Below are 25,302 nucleotides of genomic sequence, written 5' to 3'. Positions count from 1 at the left end.
ATTTTTTTATGTCTCACGGGCTTAATATCGACCACTACAATTATTCAACGGCCGCTATCCCCTCTTACCTTCTTTTTCCTTCACCCAGCGTACATTAACTCTTTACATAAACCCTCCACATCCCTCCCCCATACTCCTCTTCGTTCTTCCCCGAGAACGGCATTCGAGGACGTCAAACATTCATGACTATGCTTACTTTGTGTCTCTACGTTTAGATAGCTTTTGAACTGGCCTACGAATATAACAATATATATATATATATATATATATATATATATATATATATATATATATATATATATATATATATATAATTTATATATAATATATGTGTGTGTATGTGGGTCGCGGTAGTCCAGGGGGGCTGCTGACCGGAGGATCCCGGGTTCGATTCCCGGGCACGGCACTCTGGGCACCTGTAGCCCACCCAAGCTATGTGATTTTTCGGGTACCAGGTCTTCCTGGGAAACCATTACCGGCACAGGGAAAGGAACTGGCCCCCCCTACCCTGATGTGTGAATTTCACACGCCGTCGGGGTACCTACCAAACCGACCTTCGGGTTGATTACTGTGTTTATGGTTTTATGGTTTATATATATATATATATATATATATATATATATATATATATATATATATATATATATATATGTATATATATATACATATATAATGTATATGAAGTTAGTACTAGTGAACAGAGACAAAACATTACAAACATAAAAAAGAAAAGAAACTCACACGTTTTCAAATTTTCGGTGGTACAAGCCACCTTTCTCAAGGAAAAGAAGGAAGGAACTCTACTGAGTTCTTCCCTCATCCTGAGAAAGGTGGCTGGTACCACCGAAAATTCGAAAACGTGTGAGTGTCTTTTCTTTTTTTTGTGTTTCTGTGTTTTTGTCTTTGTTCGCTGGTGCTAACTTCATATACATTATTATTCACATTCGTGAGATTTTCACAAAGGTTCAATGTACTCTTTATATACCTGTACACGCGTGAACTAAATACACATGGAGATGCATAAAAAACACTGGATGACTTAAATTTGGCCCGATAGGGCGCAATAGTCTTCACATACTGACGAAGGTGGTTGGGACCACCGAAATATTAAGTCATCAATCAATTTTTATGCCTATATTTTTTTGTATTTTGTTTACTTATGACACCAAAATGGTGAAGTTTCTTCAAACTTATATCATCCAAAGGTTACTGAAGAAGTTTGGAACCGTATGCATAAATGGTTTTTTAAGTAGCGATGTTATTAAATGAGCGTTGCATTTGTAATGGGAGAAGATGATGGGCAATATAGAAAACTATTGTAGCAGAGATCTTAACCTGGTAATATACATACATTTAAAATATTAAGGTTGTGGTGCTAATGAAGGTCGTATTGGAATAGAGTGCCTCAGAGGAAAAGAATTTGTTTTTTAAATACAAGAAGATTCTTGAAAAGATTTCTGTCCGGGTTTATAGATCTAATCGCATCCAAAACCTTTAACTCAATTGGCGGAACTACACACAATGTTTGTATTAAAGGTATAGGTAACAATGACGTGTGCGTGAAGTCCTGAATTCAGACTGTCGGTTGAGTGAGCGCATGATTGCAGAGCGTATTGGTATTGATAAGATGACATTGCACACCATTATCACTAAAAATTCGGCGATGTGAAAGATCTGTGCTAAACTCGTCCCAAAGGTCTTGCCGTTTGACCCAGAGCATAGTCGAGTGTCTGCTTGCGAAGACCTCCTGCAACGGCATCGTAGCGATTCCCCAATCCCCTCATATTACCTACTTGGTACTAGCAGACTCTTTCATATTCCCAAAGGTGAAATCCTCCGTCAAAGGACACCACCATGGGACCCAAAGTGCCGTCAAATAAGCTTGCATACGTGCACTTCAGGACCTTCCGGAATCCGCCTACCAGGGAGCCTTCGAGTCGTGAAAAAGCCGCTGGTAAAAGTTTGTCGACCCTTAAGGGATGTTCTTCGAAGAATTTTGAAGCATTGTGGCAACATCTGAAATAAATCTGTTTTTTCCGAAACTTTTCCAGATACTTTTTATACAAACTGTGCAGCTCAATCAAATGGCTATAGTAACTCACAGCCGACATAATTCTGACCTTTTAGATATGGATGGTTTTGGATGCTGGTACACTAAATTGAGTTTCGATCACAAACACCAAAGAACTTTAATCTCGCTTATCATATCATCTTATAACTCTTGCGCCTTAAAATTGACTTAATTGCAACAGAGAATTATTATTGTGATTTATTTATAGTTTTTTTCCAATTTTATCATCTTAAATTTACAGGAGAAAATTTAGAAGTCTTCTGAAAACATGTTTATTGCAATTGTACGTGAGGCCGAATTTGTCATGTTTGAAACATGTTTCATCAGAGGAGGTATGCATAAAAGTTTGTGTAAACAAAACGTTGGGGGAGAAAGTACTTTCTGGGCTCTTATTCTAAAACCAAGGGATACGAATAAGTGATGAACATTAAGAGGAGGAATGTGACGGCGGAATACGGTATGAAGCTCATTTAATTGTGAATTTGGTTGTGCATATCAATTCTCTTGGTTGTTCCTAGCCATCAATATAAAATCTGAATTAGGAAGCCATTCATCTCTCTCGGCCCTGTTTAAAAAGTGAATACATTTCCCTTCATAGTTCGCAGCATTTGTAACTTCCGTATTTTTTTATTCTCTGAAGCGTTTGTTGAAGAAGCGATTGGCTTTTATTCTTGTATTTATAATATATAGAGTTTTTGTGGCAATTGTATGATTATTTACTCGTATATAGTGATTAATTTGATGTCATTTTATTCGTTTTTGGACGTGCTTCTAGATAAAGACACTGTCATCGTTGAGACTGTCTCTGTGAACCCATCTTCGGGTCTTTGATGCTGGCACAGCTCCCTTAGCTCCTTCTAGGTAAGAAGACAACAAGGGGCCACTGATCCTCGCCGAGAAAGTCTTTACTTTTATCCACAACGAACTGTTGATTTTAAATAAATCCGCTTTTGAAGGTATCTGGGCTAGATATTTTAGCATCCAGCCCCCGTTCTTTAGGGGAGGAAAACTATCACAAACCGTTACCAGTGAATTGACCACGGAATTGTGTGTTATTGACGTCCCACATATTGGAAATTTTCAAATAATAAAATACTACTAATGACGAAATTTCCCCCTACTTCACTGCGCCGGCTGTTGAAAAATAGATTGATCACTGACCATTGATCAAGCTTGTTCCCTGCAAAACGTTGGTTCCTCCTGCCAAGAAGAGTCTATTCACCGCCACTTTAGTTGTGTTGCAGGAGAGTCATCCGGGGAAATAGGATACATCAATCAGGTTCCTCAGCTAAGGGTCAGGAAATTTATTGATGTCTTTTCTAATTGGAGAATACAGGAGAGAGGCACCACGGCGAATGGCCCAATGTGGCCGGGTCTCGAAAGCTTAGTTTTCCCTTGTCTTTATTTATTCAATGCCGCCTTTAATTTATTTAACGAGCCACACCACACACCCCCTCAACTGCTTTTCTCATCCAAATTGCTCAAATCGTCCAAATAAAAAATGCATTCAACTTTAAAAATTAATATTATTTACAAACTAAAGGCACCGCAATGGGTACGCGTATGCCTCCTGCATCCGCTCATGAAACAATGGGCTAAATCAAGCACACCTGTCTCCAACATCAAATCCTCAAGCCACTCTTCTGGGCCTGCTATATTGAAGGCATTTTCCTCCTTGGGTCCCATAGGTGCGAAACTTTATCCTCCTTCATTTTCTCCCTCAGCTCCTCTTTTTCACTTCACTTTATCTATATCTAACCAACCATTACTTTCCTCGATATCATGCCCTTAAAAATATTTGGGTTTATAATAAAACACCTTAGTCCAGATTTAACCAACCAATCCCCAACAGTACAAATCTCTCATGAAACATGGTTACCCAGAAAATCTAGTGACCAACCTTCCTCCAAAACAGTCCACGTTACAAAAAAACGCCGTAATCTAATCAACACATCCTTTCTCGTAACTCACGAAGTCAGAAATATGATAAGCAAATTGTAGGCAATTATGTAAAACAATCTGTCAACATCACCTGCATTCCCACATTGTCCCCTGTCTCCTTTAAACGTCGTCAAATTTGCGCGACAACTTCAAATCGATAAGGCCACCTACGAGCCCCCCAAATGCTGCAACCTATTCAACCCACTACCACCCTCATTCCAAAATCCAAACACAAACATTACTTATTCGCCTTAAAAAACATTATCTACCCCTCCTGTAACTTCTGTCCTGAATTCTATGGGGGTGAAAGCACTATTACTGTTTCACTACGAATGAACAACCACCGTTGCTCTGCCTAATTCTCCAGCCTTCTTGAATTACTTCAACCCTCCTAACAATACTTCCCGCGATCAATCCTATGACATTTACTTCACTGTTTTGGTGATTGAAACCGTACCCGAATCCGCAAGCAGTATATCCGAGAGAACACGCGAGATGGTCCACATATGGGCGCTAATAACTTCCAAACCTAATGTGCTTAACACCTTCCACTGATACTATCCGATAGCCGTCATTGCCCCTCGTCTCCTTGTCCCTTACCATTCGTCCATCCCTTTCTTCCTCCCTAACACACCACCGTTTCACAGTGGCAAAGGAAGGGGCTACATTCCTAAAAGTGGAAGTTGGTTGATCGATGCATTCCTAAGTTGATAATCCACGTCGAAAGTCGTAAAAAATCATCGCACGAAAACGTTCACGAGTTAACTCCATTTATTCGCTGAGACAAAATTTTCGAGTCACTGCAAACAACACCATTTTTAATCAAACACCAAAAGATTCTGAAGAGAGCAATCGCTAAAAGGGTCAAACTTTCAGATGGAAACGTCTGATGGCGCCTAAAGCACTTGGTGTTGTCAAGGCTCAAAATATAAATAGTAACCCTCGTATTCGTATTCTTGGGAATGATAATTGAGGTCGTTTCCCGTTGCCATCCTCCTATCATCATCCTCCTGTATATTATATATATATATATATATATATATATATATATATATATATATATATATATATATATATATATATATATATATATATATATATATATACATTCAAACACGAAATCCCGCCAAACGGCGAATAAATACTCATTTATATAGAAACAGATATAAGGAAAAGGGATAGGAACACACAAAGGACGAACACAATAAAGGTGGGGAAGGCGGAAATCGTCGTTTATGTGTGTTCCTATCCCTTTTCCTTATATCTGTTTCTATATAAATGAGTATATATATATATATATATATATATATATATATATATATATATATATATGTATATATATATATGTGTGTATATATATATATGTATATAGGGTTCGTCCGGAAAATAAGTGTACTGAGCTCAGGAAAAAACATTTATTACACTTTTACATATCTTAAGCTAATATTCCTCAAAATAGGACCCTTGTGAGTCGATACACTTGTTCCAGCGGCGTTCCCATTCCTGGAACGCTCCTGCGAAGGCATCATCGGGAGCCTCTCGAAGACACGTCGTCACGGCCTCTTTGACGGCGTCCAAAGTCCCGTATCGCGTTCCTTTCAAACTCCTCTTTATCTTCGGGAACAGAAAGAAGTCCGGTGGTGGCAAGTCCGGGCTGTAGGGCGGGTGCGGCAGCGTTGCCACGCCGTGCTTGGCCAAGAAGTCCGACACGACAAGCGCGGTGTGAGACGGCGCATTGTCGTGATGCAGCCGCCAGATGTTTTTAATCGCTGGCCGGACGCGGGCGACTCGTTTTCGAAGATTACACTGCTCTGCTATCATCCGAACACTAAGACGACGATCAGTGTTCAGTACATCGCGAACTTTTCGCACACTTTCGTCGGTGAGTGTCGTTGATGGGCGTCCAGGCCGTGGTTCGTCGTCGACCTCTTCTCTGCCCTCCACGAACATCTTGTGCAACCGAAAGATCATGTTTCTGGACATGGCTGACTCCCCGTAAGCCTGGTTAATCATACCGACAGTTTCGGTAGACGATTTCCCAAGCTTTACCGCAAATTTGATGGAATAACGCTGCTCCAAAAACTTCGGCATCGCGTTCCGTGACGTGGGTCGAGCGTGGAGGTTCGCGTTAACAGAGCTCCTCACTACACCACAGCTTAGAGCCGACTGCCTTTTTCAGCGTCGCTTGCCAACATACCCCCCTCCAATCGCAGCCCGTCAGAGCGGTGCTGGGCGCGCCTGAAGCGGCGGGAAAAAATCAGTACACTTATTTTCCGGACGAACCCTGTATATATATATATATATATATATATATATATATATATATATATATATATATATATATATATGTAAGTATAATATAAATAAGTAAATAAATAAATGTATATAAATATATATATATTTATTTATTTACTTATTTATTTATTTATATTTATTTATTTATTCATATATATATATATATATATACATGTAAGAAACCGCGGAATTGTGGTAAAAAAACTCGTAGGTGTGTAATTAGCACACTCTTTAAGAAAGACGCTGAAGGACAACAGATGATCAAGTTCCTCCCAACGACGAATTTTTTAGGTTCTCTTCACATCGCATTGAAAGTAGGGATAGAAAATGCTTGCGATGCTTTTCAACGGGGAAGATTAAACGGGGGCCTTATACATGGAACGTCAGCACACTAGCGACGACACCAGCACAACGACTAAATTTTTCGTATTGAGCTATCAGCTCAACCCCTGTACTGAATGAATCACTAAAAGCTGGTCGTCTGACTTATTTTAATCAATTCCATCACCACCTGTCCTCACCCCTGACTCAGCCTCTTCACACTAATCATGCAAGCATTTCCCTCTCGCACGCAACATGGTCACAGATTTCCGGAAACCTTGACTCACAGGTCTGACGGTCAATGGCCAATCGATTCTCATTGCACAGGATAGTGAGATGAGCTCGGAGTAGACATTGCGTCAATGAAAGAAATGTGGCATTAGGATCCCAGTTTGTAGTCATTTTCGTAAGGCATTACGGTGCAGTTGAAATGCTCCCCACGGGCTAGTGGATGAGGGAAGAGTAATTACCACTCCAGAGATTTCTTCCCTTTGAGTAGAAAACGATGGCCTCTAATTCCAGTGTGTTGAATATGTTGATAAATATCCAAAGTTACTTATTAATGTATTTAAAGAATAGCTCCTTTTTAAAGAAATAAATATCTTAATTTAAAAAGTATTCTAAATATGGTCACTCGAGCAAGTATAATTTTAACGTTTTCATTACAAATTCCCATACCTTTACCTTATGAATTATGCTAACATGTGTAAGGAGAAAGAAAGCATAATTGTTGTACTAAGTTTAGTTCACGTGGATATTAGCTTCAAAAGGGCATGAACCTTTCGTACGGAGACGTTGAAAATGTAGGCATTTTATTGATGCGGTAGACAAGGGCGGCCTTAAAAAAAGGAGGAAACACCCTCCTTGGAAAGATAGCTAAACTTAAGAATGAAATAAAGTGGCACTTCATTTACATGTAGCTAGACCAGTTTCACTACACGGAACAAGTTTAATTTCAAATTACGTCATGCTCTCTTAGAATTTTGGGAAACAATAAAAGCTCTCCGTCTTGGGAAAACTTTTCTGTTGATAATGTGACATGTGGGATCCCCGAAAATGACATCTCTTAAATCCAACCTTTGGTGGATATTTCTGGTGTAATTCGTATTCATGGGTAGAAGCATTCTTAGCGTAGACTCTTCTTCTTATCATCAACCCCTTCCCCTTACTGCTACCGGTGATTCAGCTACCTAAAGAATGAAATTTTTGCACTTTAACGAGCATATTTGTCACTGACTCAGTCTATAGTTGCCATTAATGCTTCGGCTATCCGATATTTTCTTCAAATTCCTTCGTTTATCATCTTTTTATTTTGAATTAATATTTATACATACTTTTTCCCATGCAGGGTTGCTATTTACCTTACGAGGTTTTCTTTCATCTCTGCAGGTTCATATGAGATCTCGAAAACCACAGCGTTTAATTTTTCCTACCTTTACCCACCGATCGCTTTTATCCTTTCCTTCAACTTACCAATTACTACCTTGATAATTGTCACAGTTCAATGGCAATAATGACCTTCCTTGTCATAATAGTCTATGTTTTAGCTTCATATTCTCTCCCAATGCATTTAAACATTGATATCTGCTCTACATGTACACACAGAGTGTTTGTCAACTATTTCTCATGCAATTCATTCCATTCTCCCTCATAACAGTATTTACACACACTGTTTACACAGGAGAGGATAGTTCATTCCGCACGGTTGTATACATTTCTGCAAATCCAAGAACGTAATAAAGGTTTTTTTGGCTTTTTTTGCTCTTATCTACAAATTTTGAGAGCAAAAAATAAGTTCTCCTTTTCCTCGGGCTATTCTCAAAGTAAACTTATCTCTTTCATTTTCCTCTGCTGGTATTTCTTCCTTTTTGTAGATCATTATATTAATTTTCCTGAAAGCATGGAAAGTTGTTCGTTGACGCGCCAGTTGTTTAGAAGTTTGGGCATTAATTTTCCTTTTTATTTCTCCGCACGGGGATGACTACAAACGTCTAAAAGAGCGTCAGTCCTTCTTCTTTTAGAGAGACGACACATATTTCATATATTACCTTGTACAGTTGTGCGACGGTATTATTTCCCAAGATATTTTACTCTGATTTTATTCGTGAAATTCTGGTTACCTTATAAGGGCTCACAAACTTTACTACAGCATTAAACATAGCTCTAAGAACGGGGTCTCCTTTCTTATGATTTACCTTACACATTTTTCTTCTATTATCCTGAAATTCATATTATTTCAATCATACATTTTAACTAGCTTGAATAGTTTTAATAGAGATACAAAAGAAAATACATATGCAGTCCGCTTGACAAAATGGTAGCGATGATATCTTTCTTTCATTTATAAGATGTAAGCTACTCTTCTCACCCTTTTACAGTTTAAAGAAGAATTAGGCTAGATTACAAATGCCACAACACTAAACTGAATACCGGCTTCCGTCAACTTACTCGGCCATAGCCTAATTTCACTTATTTTAATTGAACGAGAACAGACAGCAGAAAATCAAAATAGTGAATTTGCAGAAATAATCCTGTCCCAATAGGGTGCCTTCAGACTAAAGGTAGGGTTCTTTTTCGTTTTTTTGTTTATTTACAATCTTTCGTATATTTTATTATTAATTTATAATCAACCAAGTGTCTTCATTCGTATTTTTATCATTACCACAAATGTTGTATTATTTATTACCACATATTATTCGCATTTTTATTATTGCCATAGACGCAGTTGTGAAACGGTGTCATTTGCCAAGATTTTCTGGATACTCCTATAATTCCGTAGAATGTAGTTATCCTGTGCAAGTACTCACGTACGTACCTATAAACGACAAATTCTCCTTAACTGTCATCAAACATATATCTTCGTGGCTAATAAGATAAAAATCAACATTTTTCTAAATTCACCAGCTGGATATGTGATAATACTTCAGTTAAAATTAAATTTAAAAACTTTATTTTAATAAGAAATCCTAATCTTAGCATCGGTACATTTATGACTAAAGGGTAAATGTTAAAATCTCAAAGTTGTCGGGAAGGAATAGTAAACCATTTCAACAAATCTATAGTGAACAATAGCAGAAAATTTAGGGTCATACAATGCAAGATTTTCTAGTCTACATTTGTATATCACGTGAAATTGTGCCAGCTAAAAAATTAAAAACATAGTTAATCATATTTGGGTCGGCTGATTCATAAATAAATATTTAAAATGAGCTTCAAATAACATAAATGCACGAGCTAGTCAGACATGAGGTCTGTAGAATCAACGCAATGTACGAATACATAAGTAGTTGAGTATACCTACATGTACCACACGAACAAACTGCTAGAAGGTAATCACAATGAAACAAAAACAGCGCATTTAAAAATTCACTCTAATATAAAAAAGCAGTGATGTATAAAAACTTTATTAAATGTTATTACATAGTACTTGACTGCCTACATTTTTATACATGAATCTATTTTGTAAATATTTTTGGGGAGATGACTAAAAATGAGGTTATTGTAAAATAACTAATTAGGAGAAACGGAAAAAGAGTTGTGGTTGCGAGGTCAACTTCAACATTTATGCAATAACATATCCTTGGTCAGAAACTATTTCTTTAATTGTATTTTTCATAATGTCTCGAAATAACCCCTTCAACTTTTATCTTTAATAATAAATTCATAAATTCGTAAAAATATTAACCAATGCAGTTGTCCTTTAGCTAGTGCCCCACTGTTCTTGAAACTGAGTCCCCTCTTACCCAAGTTTAAACTGATTTTCTTCACGCATGCTCAAAATATTTCCTTTCTCAGCATTAATTATTCTTAACTTCTTTCATTGTAAATTCATAAAAACAGGGCCTTAAGTCTTGACTTTGTTTACTTTATTCCCGATTCCCCTCGGGATAGAGCTTTCACTGTTCCCCTCGCGCATGTTTTCACTGATATAGTACTTTATTTTCTGCTTCTTAAGTTCTCAATTCATATTTAATTTCATGTTTTTCCAAACAAATGTGTCCCTATGACCCTCTATTCTCCATTGGAATGCCGCCCTAGTTCCTCTCCTTCAAATTTTGCTGGTTAATATCTGTGCTTCATCGTTTTACTGAACTTTATACATTTAAGTTATCCTTCATAAGCACAGAATTGTAATCTAGTTTCCCCTTGTATTTTTTGCAATCTTTGACTTAATTCGTACAATTTGATATTATCTAATGCTCCAAGGCATCGATCAGATGAAACTAAATCCTGGAGTTACTGAAGAAGTCACTGCAACAACTAATTCGTCCTTTTCTCCAGACTCTTATTTAATACCTTTCTCTTCTTTTTTCCAAGCTTATATTTTCCGTACTATTTTTCTTCTTACTCTTCTCCATTTATTGCATTTCACTTTCCCTAAATAGATGCTTTTCCCTCTCCTTTCACACCATTTTTTTTAATTTCTCAATTCCATGTTAAGCAACTAAAACCTTATCATAATTCGAGGCTCTTGCAGGCCTGTAAACTCGTGCCACTACGCATGGGTTTGTTCCTGACTTCGCCATAACGATTCTTGCATTGCATTTCATTGTTGTTAGCTTACCTATCTAATTAGAGTACTCTACCAAAACATTATGCTCACTTGTGTTCTTCACTTTCCACCAGAGATTTTTAACGTATATTCCCGTCATTTCATTCCACTCGGGCAGACTGGAAGTATTTTTAACATATGATGTGGAAAATTTCAAGTGTTAAGGGCCCAAACATTTGACTCGTGTAATCTGTTCAATGCTTTCACACCATAGACCGGAAGAGGTTGAACCCGGGAACTTTACTCAACATCTCGGACGTGTCATCACATCACTTAGCAAATCAATAAAATGAAATACAAGAGAGCTGCTAAAATATCGCACCTCAAGCTAAATATTTAATGGTTTCCGTTGCCTTGCATACTAAATCCACGAAGTGTTAAAACATATCAAGCTATTGTTATCATTCTTTTGGTGATATAACCATTGCTCTCCAGACTACAGTGGTACCTTACCTAAGAAAAAATGAACAACCCCTCCACTTTGGATAGACATAGAAGTAATGGTTGATAACATCCACTAGTGAAACCATGATGGAGCGATCAAGGTTTCAAAACATCAACGCCAAGGCCGTTTAGCCTTTGGCCCTTCTGGCTATTGACGCTTATTTGACCACATCCGCCGACTGCGCAGTTACCGAATCCCCCGAGCGGCTTTGGTCATTGCGCAGTCAACTTCTGTACTGGGGCCAAACCTCCGTAATCCGATGTACGCACTCGATGTCTCAATCACTGCATGAATTCGTGTACTTATAAATTGTTGTAAAAATATATTTCTCCATTAGCAGTTAAAATATTGTTGTAAAATATTTTCCCCTTAACTTACCATTTGTAAATGTAATTAACTATTTTTACGTTATTTAATTTGAAAAATTCACTTCCGACCAGAAAAAAATTATTTTTTAGGAAGCAAAAATACTCTACTTTATACTAAAATAGCCACGAAAAGGGATCGAAGTTAACTAAACTATTCTGTTAATTGAATGTATCCAAAGTTCACATTTCATTCATATAACAATAATATTTAGCACCATAGATAAAGTCACATAGAATTATTGGATAGGCGGTAAACTTCCAAGAGCATGCACGCCTCTTCGATGTAGGAGGGTGATGTTAATTAGTTCACAAGTAAAACACAAATGGGGAAAGCCGAGTATCCACCACAAAAACCACATGGTAACCATAAAATACGACCACTTATATCACAGAGTTACACTAGAAAAAAGAGGAAAGGTTCTTCACCATACAGATAAAAAGTTGTATTTTAAACAGCATTTACTCCATAAGGCACAACGAACAGAAATAAATGTTGCTATTGGCGGCAATACATTTCAAAACACACATTAATAAGAAACGAAAACTTTTCACGTATCTAAATTAAATTGTAATAATAAATTACATAACTTAGAAGATTGTTTCATGCCAATGATAACTAAAAGCTTCTAAGTTTACTTCACACATGAAGTAGTTTTTGTTCTCGGTCATATTCATTATTCTCATGATATTTTTTGGGAAATAAAGAATAATAAATTTTAAAGTTGCGTTATTTAATAGACGCGTGTTTTGAAGAATTTTAAATGCATTTTAACGCTGCGTTTTAGGTTCCTTCAATATTTTTAGTCTTACCCGCTCAACAACGTTCGCTCAAGTACTTCACTAACGGCAAAGGTACTCACTGAAACGCTCAACTCCTACGACTACGCTTAAAGTAGTGCTTTCCTTGTCAAGATGCAAACCTTCATTCCCAAAACTCGATTCCAATATTGATGGAACTTTCCAACAGCTTCAAAATTCAGGAGAGAGATGATCAACTCAACTCTGAACTCTCCTCACTGCGATGTTTACATAGATTATATATTTCAGAGGTTGCCTGACAAATTTTAAATCCGGGTCAAATATAAACGCGAATTTATAGAGTGGTGATGTCATCAGAAATGCGTAATTAAACAAGTGTCAAGCCGATTTAACCTCAGAGATTTGGTTAAAATCCCTCACCATGTTTAAAAGCAACAGATAAACTAAAAATAAAAATGTGAGAAAAAGCAACGATTGCGGGCATATTAAGTTTAAGCCATGGAGCCAAAATAATGCATTCCCTTCGAGGGGCTACGTAAATCAATCATTGTGAAGTCTATTCGCTGTCGCGGCATAATTTCACATTCACCCACATTTTCGCAATTTTGCTTCAGACTGCCGCAATGTCAATTGAAATGCCCTGGAGACCACAGATACCTATAGGAGCTGAATACTTAGTCGGCCATTAGTACCGTTTTGAAGAAGTTTTAAAAGGGCAAGGTAACCAATGAAAGACCACGAAACATCATACAAACACGCTTCTTGGTATTGGAGGAAAATCGAGGGTTAAATTAGTAAATATTATCAGTGCTAAAATATCTGCACAATACCAGATTGGCGCTTACTTTATTATTCAAACTTGAACCGCATTTACTATATAACTCTCGCTTTAAACTGCTGCAAAATCCTTCAGATTTCCAGTGCAAGATAATTTGTTACCAGAATTCCTTACGCTCCTTTGTCCTACAGCAGGTATTTGATGAAAAGCCTCCTTTCTATTCACTACCAACTGAACAATCGATAACTATATAATACAAGTACTGTGGTTTATGTTAATTAATAATGTAAGAACTGAACTGGAGCAATTAGTCAATCGTGGTGAGACAAAGTGATGACAACACTATTTGTTATGTTTTCTTCCACCAACGAGATTGGAATTTACTGACACAACATTCAAAGTTAAGAGGAACTTAACTCGGAATTAGTTAATCGATTGTCAATCATGGTTATTCTTTAAGTTTTTATACTAAAAAAAGCCAGAATCTTACGAAATTCAAGGCAGAGAAAGCAAATGGCCAGACAGCTAATATAAATTCAGTCAATAAATATTTGCACCCGCCTGAAATCACTCGGGTCGATTCATGCAAGTTTCTGCGTTTGTTATTCTCTCTCGATCCAATTTATCTTTGGGAAATAAATTGTAAGGGAATAAGTGTCTTATAAGATTGTAGCACACATTGGGTTAGTATATTCCTTTGCCTTTCACATTCGCCAGCCTTCCTCCAGCACGAGGTTAAGTAATTGCCTTGGCGATCCATTTCTAATAATTATTCCGACTAGTTGTTATCGGATTAAAGTATTTCCTACGACTGCATGCAAAGCGCTACGGTTCTGTCACCAAGTATGCAGAGCATCCAATTAGCAGATATTAGGACGAAAAACAAAGCTTTATCTTATCTGACATTCATAGTTTACCCACCGAAAGTTATTACAATTTTATGCACCGTTTAATCTGAACCAGTGAAAATAAACTTCCATGGAAGCCTTGATCAACATCTCTAAAAAATTCATCACGCACATGTTATACGGTGCTCTTTAATTCATTGGCGGGAGATGGAACATTGCACAAAATTCAAATCGTCTACTCATACAGTCATGAATGAGAATACATGAGATATAATCCTATGATGCCTCCATTAGGCAAATAAGCCTTCACGAATGGAATTGTTATATCTTACGAGATATACATACATATATCTTACCTTGTCAAAAAGACGTAACTCAATGTAAAAAACACAACGCTAACTGTTTGCCAAAAAATTATAACATTACCGCCAATCATATACGAGAGCCTAACAAATGCAATTAGTTAACCAATTAATAATAGAAGATATAATAAAACAGTGGTTATTAGGGAAAGCGATCTAGACTTGTCCTTCGCGCTAGTAGGGGGATGCGGTAATCCAGCGATAGTTGGAATTTCAGTGAGCGAAGGACGTACGAAGAGAAAGGTTTTGGATGGATACAAGCTACCAAATAATTCCCTTGTCTCTCCTGACCAAACACAGCCCAACATCCAACTCCACAATGAACCCCTCTCCAACTTCGCATACTTCCTCCCTTCATTCCGCCCCACATCCTTATCCTATTCCTGCTCCTTCCTCATTTGCCTGACATTCTCCCCTCTATCACAGTGTTCAACTTCCCGTTGCCAATCGATATTCTTTGCAAACAATTTTTCCGTCCTTTTGGAATTTCTCCGAATAGTCCCCTCTCCTCTCCCACCAATACTAGTACCTCCTGATTTGTTTCCCTTTCTGTCCGGTTCACCTTATGCATTCTTCCCCACACCCACATTTCAAAAGCCTCCAATCTATGTTTATCATCATGCTTCAATAACCATGTTTCCGAGCCGGACATATCTACACTCCATATTAAAATTTTAACAAGCCTCTTTTTAACATCCTTACTCAATTTTCCTGCCATCAATTCTCCCATCCTGATGACAGCTTCTAATACTCTGACCATTTTGGTCCACAACACTTCCGAAATACGTAATCTTCACCACCTGCTCTAGTTTTTGGTCCCTTATTTTAAACGTTTAACATAGCTTTCTCTTTCTGGATAGCAGCAAAACCATTGTTTTATTTACATTTTTTCTCATCCCATATCTTTTGCACTGAAGTTCCAATGCGCTCAGCAAACCTTGGTTGACTGACAAACTAAAGCTTGGTCATCAACAAACCTAACTGTTTTTATGATTTCTCCACCGACATTCAGTCCTATTCCCAGTTCTTTCAATGCCTCTTTAATTATTTCATCCACATATGACTTTAACAGCTCAGGTGATAATGGACAATTCTGACTTACTCATCCTTACGCTACCCATCCGGTCTCTCCGTTCCCCAATTCTACCTGAGCAGTCTGAGACATGCACAGATTGCGATTTAATCTCATTCCCCTCCAATCTATTCCTATTCTCTGCAATATACTCATTAGTTTATCCCAATTCACTCCATCAAACGCCTTTCCAAAATCTACAAAACAGACAAATACACCCTGATTGTTTTCTATTCTCCACTCTTGTAGTGACCCCATTACTGCAAAGACATCACCCGTGCCTCTCCCCTTCCTGAACAAAAACTGATGATCCCCTAAATGATCATTTACCCTGTTCTCCATCCTCTTTTCTATGACAATGAGAACCAATTAAGCTTCAAGCGAAAATGAACTTATAAGATTAAAATACCCTGCAGAAAAATAATTACTTAGGTATATAAATAAAAATTTCTAAAAGTCATCACTGTCGTAATATGCGTGCTCAGCTACTGTTATTGAGTAACGAGTGTCGTGAACAAATCCGAAGTCTAGCCTATTTCTGAGAATCCTCGTCGTCCAACAATCTGGATATCTGGCCTAAAGGCACGCTACGGAAATAATATCCTGGAGCATCTGACAGTAACATGAACCAATATGTGTGTGAGTATATTATGTACACACTCACACGCACACACACATAGAAATATATATGTATGTGTGTGTGTGCGCGCGTACATTATATATAATTATATATATATATATATATATATATATATATATATATATATATATATATATATATATAATATATATACACACATATACATTAAAAAAACCATAAACACAGTAATCAACCCGAAGGTCGGTTTGGTAGGTGATGGTGGAGTTCACCCAGTACTTAGCCCTACGGCGTGTGCAATTCACACATCAGGGTAGGAGGGCCAGTTCCTTTCCCTGTGCCGGTTATGGTTTCCCAGGAAGATCTGGTACCCGAAAAATCACAAAGCTTGGGTGGAGCTGCAGGTGCCCAGAGCGAACCCGTTGGCCTCCGGTCAGCAGTCCAACGCTCTACCCCCTGGACTACCGCGAGCCATATAGCCGGGAATCGAACCCGGGCCCTTCCGGCCAGTAGTTTAACGCTATACCCCTGGACTAACGCAACCCATAAGATATATATGTATATATATATATAAACACACGTATTATATATATGTGTGTGTGTGTTTATACTATATATATACATATATATGTGTATGTATATGTATATATATATATATATATATATATATATACATATATATCTATATGGGCCGCGTTAGTCCAGGGGTAGAGCGTGGGACTACTGGCCGGAAGGGCCCGGGTTCGATTCCCGGGCAAGCCTCCCTGGACACCTTCAGCTCCACCTGTTATGTGACTTTTCGGGTACCAGAGGGAAACCATAACCTGCACAGGGAAAGGAACTAGCCCCCTACCCTGATGTGCGAATTTGACACGTCGTTCAGCTTAGTACTGGGGGAACTCTGCCATCACCTACCAAAACGACCTTCGGGTTGATAACTGTGTTTATGGTTTATGCAAAACACAGATTTAAAACATGTCTGCTGATCAAATCTTCTCCCACCTCCCTTCATCCCCATATTGCCCCCTCACCTCGTTCCCACCCTGATTGGCTCTCGAAAAACAATACATATTATTGGCAAACATACAATACCCTTAATTTTACATAGGCGAATGCATAACCCCTGGTGTTTGTTCATTCGAATGGATAAATTCTAATGAACAATCACCGCTACTACTGTAATTCTGCCTAACTCTCTTCTTTTACTATCCCTTCACACGCAACTTCCCATGAACTTTCCTTCTACCAATATTTCCCCCTAACCATTCCAGAATCCCTACCCGTTCCAGCCACCAATATAGCGGTGACTCACGAATCCGCATACATACTAGCTTTCCGATTTTTTAAAATTCCCACCCTCAGCCACCAACTTTAATTCCCTTCCCAGCATACCTTGCACCTCCACCCACAGATTCCATAGTCCCCTACACGCGCGTGTGCGTATGTATGTATGTATGTGTATATATATATAATATATATATATATGCATATATATATACATATATGTATATATATGTACATATATGTATATATATATATGTATATACATATATATAAATATATATATATACATAAAAAAGGTAAAGCGATTTTTCGGGTAGCAGATCTTCCTGGGAAACCATAACCGGCACAGGGAAAGGAAATGGCCCCCCTAACCTGATGTGTGAATTTCACACGCCGTATAGGGCTTAGTACTGGGTGAACTCTACCATCAACCACTAAACCGACCTTCGGGTTGATTACTGTGTTTATGGTTTTTATATACATAAAAAGTGCATTCCAAAGGTGATGCAATTAAATTTCCCGCGCCGCTCCTATTGGTTGGAGTGGGATTAAACCACTTGGAGTGAGTGGGGGGACCGCTAAGCTTTGCCGCGAAACCGGTCTCGGTGCTCTCCAAGCTGTGGAAGCGGCAGGACGTCAGTTATTTTAAACCTCTCCGCACCGACTGTCATACAACGTCATAACTGGTATTGTAACCTGGGTTTTTGAATACGACCCAGAAACAAAACGCCAAAGCTCTGAACGTCACACCGGCCAGTCCCCCAAGCCCAAAAAGGCAAGAATGAGCAAATCAAAAGTGAAAACAATGCTCATCATCCTTTTCGACAGTAAAGGAGTGGTCCATAAGGAGTTTGTTCCTCAAGGACAGACAGTTAACGCTGCCTACTGCGTGTATGTGCTGGAAAGACTCCAAAAAAGGGTCATTAGGACGAGAAAAGACATATCCGCTACCTGGGAACTCCAAAACAACAACGTGCCCTGCCACAACACGCTACGAGTCCACGAGTTCCTGGCCAAACAATTGGTGCCAAAGATGCCTCGAGCAGAGCCCGGAACCTCTAATCCAACGCTCTATCCCTGGACTACCACGACCCACTACATATTTATGTACATGTATTATTTTATTATTTAGTAATCTACCGATTAAGGTAGGTTTTGGGCGGACACAACTACAAGTTAATATTTTTGACTCATAGCAAAACACAATCCAGCAACCTACTCTACATTAAGTCCCTTTTCATTTCTATTTACTTCCTTCCTCCCTTCATTCTGTCCAACATCCTGTTCCTTCCCTTTCCTCGTTTGCCTAACATTCTCCCCTCTATTACAGTCTTCATCATCCCACCTCCGATCAATGTGCCCTTCATCCATTTTTTCTGCCTCCTTAGGATTTCTCCCGATAAGCCCCTCACCTCGCCCACCATACCTAGTACTTTCTCATTTGTTTTCTTCTCTGTCCATTTCACCTTCTCCATTCTTCTCCACACCCACATTTAAAAAGCCTCCAGTCTACGTCTATCCTCCTGCTTCAATGACCACGTTTCCGCACCGTACATAGCCACGCTCCATATCAAAGTTGTTACGAGTCTTTTCTTAATATCCTTACTCAACGCCCCTGTCATCAACTCCCTCCTCCTTGTGAAAGCCTCTTTGCCTAGAGCAATTCTTCTTCTTACGTCCCTACTACTTTGACCGTGTTGGTCCAAAACACTTCCGAACTGTTCTACCTGCTCTAGTTTTTGTCCTCCTATTTTAATGTATAGCTAATCCTTTTTCTTTCTGAAAATCGCATAACCTTTGTTCTATTAATATTGATTCGCATCCCACATCTATCACACTTAATTTCCAATTCACTCAGAAATGCTTGAAGCCAGACGGCAGGCTGACTGACAAACTAAAGCTTGTTCATCAGCAAACCTAACTGATTTTATGTATTCTCCTCCGACTTTCATTCCTACCTCCAGTCCTTCCCATGCCTGTTTTATCGTTTCCTCCACATACTAGTATACGTCAAAGAGCCACGGTGATTATCCTGCCTTACACCTCTTCCTAACACTGCCCATCCGAACTCTCCGTTCCCCACTCGCACCTGAGCAGTCCGAGACATAAAAAGGTTGCGGATTAGCCTCCTGTCCCTCCAATCTATTTCTATTTTCACCAATATACTCATTAGTTTATCCCCATTCACTCTATCAAACGCCATTTCGAAATCTACGAAACAGGCGAATACGTCCTGATTGTATTCTATATTCCTCTCGATTAGTGATCTCATTACTTCAATAACATCACGCGTACCTGTCTCCTTCCTAAACCAAAACTGATAATCCCCTAAGTAATCATTTTCCCTACTCTATCCCTCAGTTGATGATCCTGAGAACCACTTTAGCTGCGAGGAAAATCAAAATTATTGTTCAGTAGTTCTCACAATGTGCAGCCTTTACCTATTTCGGAATAGGAACTAACACTTTGTGTTTGTGTGTGTGTGTAGGTACGTAATTTCGGTGGATTTTGTTTCACAATGCATATCAAACCACATTGTCTTTTTTAAATCGTTCTAACATTAATCACCCTTTTACTATCCCGGGAAAAAGTCATTTTCCAATCCCTCTCATTTTCAACTTAAATTAATTATTAATGTTCACTGAAATCTCAATGTAACTACACATTCAGAGGTGTATTATAATAAAGCCAACAAATGCATTCCAAAGAGCCTTTTCCGTAGTCAAATCACATTTATTAAAAATTATAGAAATTTTATAACGTAATGTTTCATTTCTCCGAGAAACCTGTTCGATAGCTGACCGGAGACATTAAAATATCCCATTCAATCTGACTTAATTTTATAGATAGCATCAAACTTTGTCTAGTGTGCAGATTGTAGCGGAGGTATTTAAAAAGAAAAAAAAAGAATTAAAAATGCCTTGCCGATATTTATTATCTTCGAGAAACGTTCACGGAATAATTTAGAGGCAGGCAAACACAGATTTTATGAAGTATCTGTAGATCGTGGGGCACTATCTCCAATTCTGGAAAGTCTTAGCATAATTTTGAGCTCGTTAGCCCACAAATCTACAATTGAACTAACCCATTATATTACGAAGATTTCCGACGACGCAGCTGAGAAAAGGGTTCCAGGGACAAATTATTGATATTCTTCAGAGCTATAGAGTATTGATATCCTCTGCACGCTACTCTAAGCTTCCGGAATATTAAGTTTTTTTTTTGAGCCGTTGAATTACATACGGGTACAATTGCATTGCGGCATCATAACAGGTCTACTAGGGTAGAGTGATAGTTTATTGTTTACATCTAGAGCTCCCTCCAAAATATTCTCCTTGCGTACGTCAATATTATTTTATATCAGGCCATCATGTTTTATTTACAAGCGAAGAGGGGACAATATTATATTTTCTATTTTATCTTGTCTGAATTACACAAACCTCTGCGGAAAGCCTCCAAAAAAGGAAATGTTTCTGATGACAATCTCCTGTTTTAAATATATTTCATTTTAAGCGCAAATTTGACCGGAAAACAATTATTTTTTCAAATAAAATGTTTCTATGCCATTACTAAATATATTCTCTTTATATTATGAATAATAAGCTCTCACATTTACATAGTGTAATGTAACTTCAAATGTATATATTTTTGCGGAAGATTAGACATGTGGAATCCACGGGATTTTTACTTAATTGAAGGTGTTATATTCAGTCATATCTCCGACCTCTAATATTTTAAAGTGTATTCAAACTCACAATGGTAATGTTATAAAACGAAACTTAAGGAATTTAACTGGAATTCGGGTTATAGATATATTTTTTCCATTAAAATACTGAATTTTAAACAATAAAGGTTAACATGAAACCGATAACTAATTCATAGTGCAGAGAAATGGAAGTACTAAACGTTTCCATTTGACCACCCTAGGGTAACGGTATTTGTGGATTGTACTCAACTTTAATATAGGCATTTTTACGTATGTCCAAATATTCATTTAAAAAAAGGAATATCAAAAAGGACATCTAAGCACTCAAATAATTCTTATGGAATTATCAATGAGCAATGATGAAACTTAAGCAAGAATAATCAAATATTTTTTAATGACATCTCCCGCCACTAGCTGAAAACGGGTCGATTTCCAAGAATCGACATAAATATAGCTTCGAGAATCAGCAGTGACATTTAACCTAGACGGCGCAAAGCAGGACACGCAATCCATACGTGCCGTCACATATATCCGTGTGCATGAAAGTCCGGCTTGAGCGCTCGCAGGAAATATACGAAAATACTACCAAAAGTTACCAAACGCTCTGGTAAATACTGTTAAGCAAGACTTCCCTGACGAATAAAGCCAAATGAATGCGTTTCACTGGCGCAAAACTTTTCCATTTCAATAGAGGGATTAATATTTTATTTTAGGCCGAATGCCCAAATCATAGCATATTAGCGTGAGATCTTCCAATTAGTGCAAGTCCTCAGGAGCATTGTTCAAACCAAAATCATTTTAAAAGTGAGCAATATTTATTGTCTATCTTATCTGAGTAAGGGATTTTATCCGACCTTAAACAGACGGATTGACAACAGTATTCATGCCACCGAACCTGTCAGCTTCCCGGAGATTTCTGATCTTTGCCCGCCTTCCTCCTCGGATGGAGGGCCAAGCAAATGCAGAAAACGACTACCGAAGGTCGTAGGATTAATTAAACCCAAGGATACTTGAACTAGGACAGATGAAACACCACGCGAAGTATCCATCATTGATTGTGAGCATAGACCACAGTCATAGCACCATGGATAATATTTATTTGAAATATAGTGATCGCATTCTTCCAGTAGTAATTTACAAGTGGAATTGAGTCGCATAGTTGGCATCTTATGCTGGAAGCGAAGAGGGAGGCAGATCCCTAAAAAGGAGAATCTTCACGCCTTAATCCACCAAGGTCATCCGTCAGAATGCGGCTCGACTGTCCCCTCCCCCACACAACCAGGATGCTTTGTTCTCACGCAGTGCTCATAGCATCCCCCGATCAGCATCATTGCAAGCTTGTGAATTCATGTTCTCATCCCGAATCGTTGACGCGTCCTGACGTTTTCACGAGAGTTTGGGGGGCGATCCCCTTCAATCGCCAGAGTGATCAAACAATGGCGGGGAGCCCCACTGCAGTGCCCACGCGATTCTGCGCACGCCTCGCTCGGCGAGACGAACACCGCCTGTCTCTTCCTCCCAGACTCTCGCTCTCCGTCGCTCCGAGAGAGCACTCGACGGCCTCCGCTCCGTCGCGCCGTCGCCGTCCCGGACCCCCTCCCCGTCGCCCCTGCCACCCCAAATCGTCATTTCACTCACTCACTCACTCTCTCTCGTCACTCGCCGCCCCTGCCGCGCGGCCGACAGGAACGGGACGGTGTAAATGAAACGAGCCACCCGCTAGCTCGCTAATTGAAAGCCGACGTCCCTCGCATCGGGCACCACCCGCCATCGGAGCGACCCATGCGCATACGTCCTCTGCGGCAAGGCGCAATGCACGCACGCACCACTCCTCCCCCACCTATGGAGACTCCCTTTACAGAAATTACATGAGCACCCGTTCGAACATGTTCCGCGGTGACAAACACTGCTTCTTTTCACCGTAGAACACTCAAACCAAAGACCACGCTCCTCCGGCTGGCGGAAAATAAGATTGACGATTACACCTTGGCCATCAATTTTTATTTCAATATGTAAATCGCCATAGGGAAACAATTTCACGGTCCACCACCCGCATTCGCGTCTTCGATCGATCGCTGCACATCGCTGGCGATCGCCAAAGAAAAACTTCACACCACTCGCGACGCCATAAGTATTTTTAGGGGTTTCGGTGGGGGGCGCTGCCTCGGGGGAGGAAGGAGAGAGTCGCGCTAGGTGGGTGGGACCCCTTTCGCTGACCGACCTAGTGCCCTCACGAACGTACGGTAGAATTTCGCTCTCTCCCCGGCACTCACCTTGTCCACTGGCATCGACGGGCAAGCTCGGCACAAGTTCCAGAATGAACCAATCATGAGAGGAGATTATTCGATCTCACGGCGTTGATCTCCCGAGGGGCCGCTCGGCTCGGAGGCACGCAGGCGGGACCACTGCTGGGGCGAAGGCGACTCTCGGCAATGGCAGGGCCCCAGGGTGGAGGCCCTGGCAAAGGGCGTAGGTGCGCAGGCGCGACGCAGGGCCGGGTGGAGGGGGGTCGTGAAATGGGAAGAGGGGAGGGAGCTCGGGGAGGGGAAGGTAGCTGAAAGAAGGGGAGTCGCCGAGTCCGGGGGGGGCAAACAGGGGGCAGCAAACTGACAGTGGTTGCAATTAAATTTGCGAACTACGTAATAGTATTTCCGAGGGCCTTGTCCGACGTAAGAAGGCTGCCGACGGATGGCTTGGTGTCGAAGAGCGGTGGTGTGTCACCCGGCGTGGGGCGAGACGGGCTCTGCGGCGGTCGTCCCGTCGATCGATAGCGGCGGGCGACGAGCAGGGTCGATGGCGCGCGCGTGATTGGCTCTGCCTTCCCGAAAGTCGAGAGTGGCTTGCGAGACACTAGGCAGGCATCGACTGGTCTCCCGGTGGATCCTCTTGTGTCAAAATGCTATATCAGGTCTGCACTGCAGGAATCGAAACCATGTAGCGGGAGAAAAAGGTATGGGAATGGGTGGAGGAGACCGGCGCTGAGATTAGCCTGGTCACAACAGGAGATGTCACAACGGAAGACACCGCATGGATGACATCATGGATGTCCTAACCGACGGAGGCGATCGTGCATTTGGGGTTGCTCACTAATTGGCGTCCAAGTAGGCATCGGAATACCTTGAATGGGCCGAATGTACACTAATAATCTGACATGAAATTCAACGCATCGATTTGATCCCGCGAAAATACTGTGGTGAAACTACCTCGTTACAACACCAGAGCAGAAGCGCTAGGCGAGCAATAATCAGGGGTGATCAATGTGAGAGATCTTAGGGAGCTCAGATCCTAACCAACTGGGTCTCGACGAATTGAGCCTTAATCAGCCCCGTACTTAATTGGCTCAGGCCTAGAGCATCCAGCCAATTCTTACGATACGCCACTATGTAAGTCACATTTTCCCAGAGAAATAATATTATCTGCTGCATCAAAGCAGGAATTTGATTTTATTAGTTGGTTTAGGCGATACTACAGAAAGTTACACCACTCAGAGCGTCATTTCTTGATAACAATATCCATTTATAAGAAGAAAATATGAAGTTTAGTAGAGAAACAAGTCAACTTGTAAACATTGCTTGAAGATTGTGAACATGAATCTATTCCAAATAAAATATTTTATTGCCTAAATTCCAAGTTTTATTTCATTTTAGAGCCCAATTTCATTAAGGGATCTTTAATAAGGAAAGCTGGCACCCTCTGCGTTAACACATAGGACCTGAACTATGTCTACATTGTTGCTAGTTTTTCCACGTGTAACCCTGAGTTTATCACTTTCCTTAGTATGTCTCATACTCATTGGAGATGCATTTCTCACGTCAGGGCGGCTTTTCCTGTTCTGTAAAGTGAGCCAGGCTGCAGTTTCATACTCTCAACTAAGTGATGAGGACCTGATAAACTGTCAATTA

General features: G+C 39.8%; 1 protein-coding gene across 1 annotated transcript in view; it reads right to left on the bottom strand.

The window, feature by feature from the left end:
- The window catches only part of LOC139685814 (mediator of DNA damage checkpoint protein 1), a 222,783-nt gene extending 219,026 nt beyond the window's left edge, over nucleotides 1–3,757 (bottom strand). Inside the window, exon 1 of the mRNA XM_071582932.1 lies at nucleotides 3,682–3,757. Within this exon, the coding sequence (XP_071439033.1) occupies nucleotides 3,682–3,757 (76 nt within the window). The remainder of the gene's footprint in view (nucleotides 1–3,681) is intronic.
- Nucleotides 3,758–25,302: the final 21,545 nt, after the last annotated feature.

Source organism: Hetaerina americana, unplaced genomic scaffold (assembly GCF_022747635.1).
Source record: "Hetaerina americana unplaced genomic scaffold, ioHetAmer1.1.p SCAF_12, whole genome shotgun sequence".
NCBI lineage: Eukaryota > Metazoa > Arthropoda > Insecta > Odonata > Calopterygidae > Hetaerina > Hetaerina americana.
Note: the sequence above shows the minus strand (reverse complement) of the source record. Positions and strands in the feature narration are given on the sequence as shown.